Source organism: Boleophthalmus pectinirostris, unplaced genomic scaffold (assembly GCF_026225935.1).
Source record: "Boleophthalmus pectinirostris isolate CB_2022bp ecotype Guang Dong unplaced genomic scaffold, ASM2622593v1 HiC_scaffold_14, whole genome shotgun sequence".
Lineage (NCBI taxonomy): Eukaryota > Metazoa > Chordata > Actinopteri > Gobiiformes > Gobiidae > Boleophthalmus > Boleophthalmus pectinirostris.
Genome location: NW_026571047.1, coordinates 11,842,202 through 11,850,200, shown reverse-complemented (window position 1 = coordinate 11,850,200; position 7,999 = coordinate 11,842,202). Strand labels below are relative to the sequence as shown.

At 41.1% G+C, this 7,999-nt stretch overlaps 1 protein-coding gene across 1 annotated transcript; it reads right to left on the bottom strand.

Moving 5' to 3' along the window:
- Positions 1–4,341: 4,341 nt before the first annotated feature.
- Positions 4,342–7,398, bottom strand: dlx4b (distal-less homeobox 4b). Its single transcript, XM_020924281.2, has 3 exons — positions 6,869–7,398; positions 6,095–6,291; positions 4,342–4,790 (listed from the first exon to the last, which is right to left on the bottom strand). Exons 1-3 carry the CDS (start codon positions 7,185–7,187, stop codon positions 4,530–4,532), a joined length of 777 nt encoding a protein of 258 aa, XP_020779940.1. The 5' UTR covers positions 7,188–7,398; the 3' UTR covers positions 4,342–4,529.
- Positions 7,399–7,999: the final 601 nt, after the last annotated feature.

The following is a 7,999-nucleotide window of genomic DNA, read 5'->3' as shown; positions in this document are numbered from 1 at the left end:
ACCTGATCAACCGTCTGGCGCAACGTAACTCCAATAAACATCATAACCAAATGTTCGATTTTATTAGTTACAACTGAATGTAGGTCAGATAATAGGCCTACTGCTGTACCTCAAAAGACCTTTTAGTTCAAACTGTAAACGTGCGCATAAAGACATTTTGCTTCCTATACGCATTTTTTCTTCAAATCTTATTCCGTATGCACCAAATAATTCAAAATGCATACATCTTTCATTTAAAAACACACACGCTGCTCTTTCATTTGATTTCGCATAGGCTATATATTTGTCTAAAAGTTTAAGTTATGGTCAAACAACTTAGGCCTACCTTTTGTGTGAAAATATTTTAATCACTTGCCATATACAGATTCACTTCCCAGTTTATTATTATTATTTTTTCTTTTAATTTATCCTAGTTAAGGGTGCATTTCAGGACTACCCGAGTAAAGGCATGTGTGCATGCGTGTGTGGGCGCTCTGAGCTGCGTGCAAAGCACTGCAGTAGGAGGCGACACACTCGCAGACATGTAGACATGTTGGAGTCACTCTCTTTTATTACTATTCTGTTGCCAGATAACAAGGGAGAGAGAGCGAGAGAGAGAGAAAGGGCGGAGAGGAGCGCACAGCCAAAATGGGGTGCGTGTACGCACACAGAAGGACATATGAATAAAAAGTTGCCAGAAGTCTAAACTATTGAAAACGACCCTTGTGATTTTTGGTTGGTTTTTGGATGTTGTTAACACTTTGTTGGGGTTGGCAAGATGATCCAACTGAAACGATCTAAATTCCAGAAGAGCAGGTTATTACCTTCACCCAGTCCAAGGGATGACGCAGGTTGTACACAGGTTTAAGGAGAATCTTTGGATGAAAGAAACTTTAAGGCGTGCGTATGTTGAGAGCTTATGTGTTAAGTCGGTCACGTCTCTTAAACAAAATATGCGCAAATTCTGAGAATTTGTAACAAATGTAGTGCGCCAAAACGCTTCACTGCGTAATTACACAACCATATGTACGCGTCTGGAGGTGTGAATTTATGAACATGGGCTACAACAGTGTGCCATTTTCAGATCTTCAAAGCTGTCCCGAAATGTATTTTTAAATAATTAAGTGTCACAATAAATCGCTCTTAAATGGATAATTACAAGTACATGTTTCTCAAGTTGCACCATGACCATCTATTAGTTTATGAGTGCAAATGATTTAATCATTCAACCACTGTGAATAGAAACGTTGTTGTGAAGAAATTTATTAAAATATAGATTTAAATTAAAATATGTACTAAAATATGTATTTATTTTTATTGCTCATATAAGAATTCTTTCACTAAATTGTGTGTATGTCAGATGACATTGCCCAAACTGTGTGGCTCTAGATATATTCATTGTGAATCAGTATTATATTTCTTGTTTTCTGAATAACCTGAAAAATCATTGTTTCTGTAGAAGGAGCCAACTTGAACAGTTTATTGAAGGCCTGAAATATGATATATATATATGGCATATGTTCATAGAAGTAGTATTGTATAGTATAATATATTATATTATAGTATATTATACTGTAAATACACACACGCACACTCATACAAATACATCATTTAATAATCAAATTCCCCTTTTAAGAATTGTACTTCCAAAATGCAGTGGTCCTAACACTTGTCCCTGATGCCCTCCTCTGGTGAATTCCCCTGAACTCCAGAACTCCAGTTGTCTGCAGTCTCCGTCAACAAGCTGGGGCAGTGCTCTTTCACTTGCTGATTTGACAGAAGCTCCATAATGACTATTGGCTTTTGATATAATGAAATCTCATCAAGAGTTCATATGACGCTCCCTCGGTGGCTTCCTCTGCGTGTGTGGCCCTGAGCTCTGTTGTCAGGGGAAACATTTGTGTCGACGACAAGTGCGTATGCTAGCTACAGGCCGCACTTGCTACTTTAGTGTGTGTGGGCTAGCCAAATGTGTCCATATATGTCATCTCTGGGCAGGAACAAGTGTAAGTAGCTGATGAGATTGTCTTGAACTGTTGAACCTGAATGTGATCCTGGCATGGCACACTATCACATAAATAGACGTGGTGTGTTCGGCCTTCTGGAAGTCCCTCCTGCCCTCCATGCTGCTGCAACAGTCCGCAATTTGGTGTCAACGCTGGTCCCATGGGTGCCAGGGGAGTTGGAGTTGAGGTGGAGGTCGGGATGAGGGGAAAATGCATAGATGGAAAGACTTCGAGCAGCTGTCCAGCTTTGAGAATCTGCATTATGATCACTCACTGCTCCAGTTTTGCTGCAAACAGATGAAGCGAGGGGAGGGAGAGAAGCATCTTTGACATGCTGAACTGAAGATGACCCCAGAGCAGGGCCTTTAGTTCAAAATGTTACAGAGTTGGCCTATACAGACAAAACTATCTCTGTGCCTTAATGAATGTAGGGATGATTTTATTTGAACAAATTCTAAACCAGTTTATTTAATCTTGCAATAGGGTTCGCTGTGAGTATAGTCGAAATTATGCATCCATTCTTCTACTGTGAAGCTGCTCACAATTACCCAAGATGTCAGATCACTCAAGTTAATAATAATAATCACCCTCGGGACCTGCTTTGCCAATTGCCCATTCAAATCAACCGGGGTTTAATACTACGCCATTTTGCTTCTTATCCTGTAATTAATGCGCGCCTGACACCTCATATCTGATAACCCCAACCAAGCAGGCCATTGATAACTCACTTTTACGCCTTTATCATTAACCTCCTCCCCTCCTTTAACATGTCCATTACACCGGGAGTCTTTTCACGGTGCCTTCAATCTGTGCGTGATAATTGGCCCTCCCGTTTGAATGGTCCTGGTGCTCTGTCTGTCCAACTGCACAAGCCATTATTCTAATCTGGAGATGTAAAATTGCCTATAATTTTCCCTGATGCCCCGTCACTTGGTTAAAGCAATGCTCGCTTCTTCCTTCTTTCCCAAAGCTCGCATGTTAACAAGGCGCATAAACATCAAGAATGAGGCGAGGGCAAAGCGAGTGCCTTTTTGTAAGCTGCATAAAGGAAGGAGAGGTGTAACATGTCTGGAGATACTCAAGAAATGTCGTGGAACCTGGGCGAAAATATAGCAATAATTTTTTGATGTAATTAACTCACCACGTGGATGAAGGTAAGGCTGCTTTTTGTGGTTGTAGTGAGAATTACCCTGTTGCTTGTTGGCCTTGTAGGTTAGCATTACCACATTGACATGGCGCGTACAAAAATAGGTCTTATATTTATTATTGCACGTCAAAATATAAATGAACTTAAAAAATTATCATGATGCTTAATTAAAAAAAAAAACGAGGAAAAAAAAACATCGTTTAGATTTCGAATTAAAAAAGCAAATAAATTGGGCGTGGCGCTTTGTTAACTTGTTTCAGAGCGTTTGGATAACGCTTTGACTAGGCTAATGCGCACCGAGGGCCTTTCGCCACTTAGGAGATTTACATGTAAAGCAGTGTCTTTACGTGTGACATCAGTGTTAAGTTACGCTTGCCAGACAGCTCGAGGCTTGTGATTAATGAAAAAGATAAAAGAAGCCATTAGTTGTTTCTTTTAAAACAGCTAGACCTCGTTAATCAGTGCTCTGCCTCGGCTTCATTAGCAGCATCTGCCTGGACCAAGGCACTAGCGTAAATAGCCAAATCACTGTGTTTGGACAGTGTGCGCAGCCAGTATGCGCCATAATGTGCGAATCACTGTAAACTGCAATAAATCAGGCCGAGTTCACCGTGCCGCCATTTATCATCCTATTTTGACAACGGTGGAGTCAAGTCCTTGTACGAAGCACAAAGAAAATAGATTGTAAAACGTTGTCTTGGAGCACTTTTCGACTCTATTCACGCTATGAACCTATTTGAAAGAATAAGATGCATGATGTTGAAAAAGGTTAGTGTGCGTAAAGGTTACGCGTTTTGGACATTTTTGCACCTCGTTGTCGTGTACCAACACTTACAGAAACTGAAGTCACCATAACGCAAGGTAAAATGGCGTCAAGTCCTCTTTCTCATCAACTGATTTTATTTGGTTTGTTTTTAACTTTTCGTGTGTGTGAGTAAACTGCGCAATGAGAGAGTTTGCCATATTTGGACCGGTGCTGTCTAAAGGCCTAGGCTATAAATTCTGATAATAGGCTAAATTTAATTTTATTGGCTACCTTAGTACGGACACATTTCTGTAACATTGTTAACAACTTCCAATAAGCCTGACGCTTGAGGGAAACATTAAAATCCGTTAGCTTACCAAAAAGCCTATAACCTGTTAGCCACGTGAGCAATAGCATATAAAAATGACAAAAGCAGTTTGCTTTCTTTTAGCAGTCTTTATGTCTGTAAACTGCACACACGCAAAACCACACTTGGCATTTCACAAGAATAAAATAACGGCGTTTGATGGCTGGCCACGTTTTAAAGATGGGCAAAAATCTAAACGCAGTGAAACACATTGTTCAAACACACAATAACTGAAGTTAGGTAGAGTTCCGATACTTCCGCGTCCAAGCAGCCAATCAAAACCATTCACATCATCTGGGGCCTGGGCACTGCGTCCTGGTGATGAGGGTGGTGGTTTGGGTACCAGTGACCAAAAGTGTTCATATAATTGTTCGGGTGCATTTGGGCGCCTTTGTTTGCCATGGAGACCTCCCAAAGCTGTGGCAAACCGGGCGAGCAGGGCGAAATGGAGTTGGCGGTGCTGTGGAGATGTTCGCCCTCTGATCCGCTGCCATGTTTCATAATCTTTTTGTACTTGGAGCGCTTATTCTGAAACCATATTTTCACCTAAAAAGACAGAGCACACATAATATTGTCAGTGCGGTCGGTGTGCGCACAATGGACATAATGCTGTGAAAGGGTTTTTACAGGCATATTTTCCCCTTGTAAAAATTCAATATGCTTTTCACCATTGGTTTTAAAGGGATATTTGAACAATAAAAAGGGAAACTCCTCCTAACTCCAATGTTGTGTGTTGGCTTAGTAAATCCCAGGCCTATTGGCTCATAATGGCAGGCCAAGGCTGAGTGGCACAGCTAATCCATTATAACTCTCATTGTTCGTATTTTATGGCACCATCATGGACGCATGATTTATAAAGCTAAAAGCGAATTTTAGATAATTTGTCATAAAAGAGCTATATTTAAACTGCAACAATAGTGTGAGTTTATACTAGGCTAAATAAAACAACGAGATTGCAGAATACAGGAATGGAATGTTGTTGTAATACCTCTATTTCAAAATGAGTGAAAGGCATATCAGATGACAGACGAGATTGGTTTGTTTGTCTGTTATTTTGAACCTGTCAACTCACGCGTCGTAATGAGGCCATTGATATTGCGAGTGGAGAGATCACAAGCAATATGGCGACAAGTGACGGGCTCGTTTTTGCCCTCTTTTGTGCGTAATGGTTTGTTGACAGCGGCGCGTGCACCTGCTTGTCTTCAGTTTACAAGGGAAATTAAACGTAGGCCCAGTGTTGTAATGGTGTCAAATTATTATTTAGACAACGCATAATTTAGGTGGTAAAATATGCGGGAAACGCGTGGGATAGTTAAAAGGATCACAGACAAACGGAATGTCTCCTATATCTAAAATCAATGACATGTTTAATTACATGCAAATAGGACAACTAATAAAGAGACATTTTGAAAAAGCAGCTTGCCATAAGATGTAGGCTAAAAGTAAATTTAATAAAGCGTTGTCAATTTTTAAAATTAGAGTAATTTGGTTGTAAATTTACGCGTGCGTAAAATTATATTGAACTTGAAATGACGGGTAGACTTTAAGCATCGTAAATAAGGCCTGCATTATGGGATTGGGTTACAAACGACAACTATTATGTTATTCGTTTGATCTTCTTCAGCACTATGATCCCCCTGAGCAGATAAGGCGTCTCCTCTTAAGGCTAATAACCAACAACATCCTTCGCCCAGTGACACCGCGGGATAAGGAATCATCTGACAGATTAGGAGCAATAGACTGTATGGGCACATTTACCCCGATAAAAAAAAAAAAAAAAAAAAAAAAGACAAGCTTATTTATGTGATGTTTCTAAACCCAAGCATTGTTTGTTTAGTTCATGTGCGCACCTGAGTCTGCGTAAGGCCCAATTTGGCAGCCAGGTCCGCGCGCTCCGGTAGGGCCAGGTACTGGGTCTGCTGGAAGCGCTGGTGCAGAGCCTGCAGCTGGAGGCTTGAATAAATGGTTCTAGGCTTCCGGATTTTCTTCCCTTTGCCGTTTAGACGAATATCTCTGGTCTCAGGCACCGTTGTGGGTTTGTCCCGATCTGAAACACACACACACACGCACGCACACAGTTTGCATAAAAGTGGTTCCAACAATCAAGGCCCAATAGCTCAAGGCTCAAACATAAATGCATTCTTTATCTAATAATTTTCTTCACACTTTTTTCACATGTCGAAAAAAACATTTGTATTTGTTAACTCATAAAATCTTGATGTTATGAGCTTCCCTAGACTTCCAAGCACATTACCATTGGGAATACACAGACATCATTAAAATAATATGCCTTTAAACAATCTTGGTCTTCTTCGTGTTTAGTGAGGGTAAAACGCGTTCCTGAGGTAAATGCATGGGATACATAAGCTATAATTGTACAAGCCACAGAAAATTATGGTCAATAAAATGAATGGCTTCATCTGCCTTTATTATGACACACAGGAGCAACCTCAACGTCAGGCACTGGATGGACGCTATGGACTTTTACGCATGGAATTTGTACAGATGACTCAGGTAAACTTTTAATATATTTTAAGTAAAGATGTACTGTTTTAGGACACATGACAGCATTTGTGTTACTTCCAGACAAGAATACACCCGCCCCAACCACATGCTGTACGTACCTGCGAGCTGAGCCCTTCCATGCCCCAGGCCGCTCCCGGGACTGTGGCCGTGCGCGTAGGGCATGTAAGCGGATGGAGGGTGAGTGTTGACGGTGCCGGGGTAGGGGTAGCCCAGAGAGCGTCCATAAGACGCTCCGGTGGGGAACGGGCTGTCGTGCTGGGAGTGCCCCGCGGCGTGTAGGCCGTGAACCGGGTAGATATGGGACAGTCCGGCTGATGGTTGCTGGTGTGCCGGGTGTCCGTGGCCAAACTCCAGAAAGGCCGACTTGGAGGGGTCTGCCGCGTTGAGACTGTCAGGCGTGAAACCCATAGACATCATTAGCGGAGATACGAGTCCATTAATAAGTGCCGCTCTGAGTATGCTCTCATGAGTTCTACAAAAACAAATCCATGTTTAGGTCCAAGACAACCGTAAAAAACCCGCGCAGACTTTGGCAGAGCGGCATCATTGCACACATTTTAGCACTTTCACCAAAACTCAAGTCAATCTGAATGTTTGGCTCGAGCGCACATCAGAGTGGAGCTGACATGGTTCACACACCTCCTCGTGCGAGCTCAAACTGGCTGCATCTGCGCGCGCTCTGATTGGTCTAATGCTGCAGCTGTCACTGGAGCTCCGCGCGCGCTCATTTGCATACGACGCTCTGCACGCACATAACATCTCTGTGCAACTGCAACAAACACATCGGAATTTATCATACTGAACAAAGACCTTTGCTTTTACTAATAATATTGTAAGAATATGTTACAGAGCTTAATACTGTGTTAACTGCATAATCAAAGCCTGAAGATCGTCACACATTAAGTACTATTTGTTACTATACACAGTTAATTGTGTGCATAATTTAAAATTTGACTTTTATTTTACCAAACAATTTCCATATACTCCAAAAATACAGACAAAAATAACACATTTTGAAAATAAATGAACAGACAATGTGGCAATATTAAAATAATATTTTAAGGCTTACAGAGTGTGCATATAATCAATACTTAGTGATGTGCTTCATTACAGTGAACATAATATGTAATGTAATGTGCCATCTGCTATAATGACACTCTAAATGAACTACTGTTATTTATTACAGTTTTAGAACACTATTACATTATTATACAATGTTGACAGTCATT

Bases quoted from the DNA above. Each gene is read 5' to 3' on its own strand.
- dlx4b (XM_020924281.2), bottom strand. From the start codon at position 7,187: ATGATGTCTATGGGTTTCACGCCTGACAGTCTCAACGCGGCAGACCCC. The intron at 6,292-6,868 runs GTACGTACAGCA...TGTGTGTTTCAG, and splicing joins TGGAAGGGCTCAGCTCGCAG to ATCGGGACAAACCCACAACG. The intron at 4,791-6,094 runs GTGCGCACATGA...CTGTCTTTTTAG, and splicing joins TGGGCCTTACGCAGACTCAG to GTGAAAATATGGTTTCAGAA.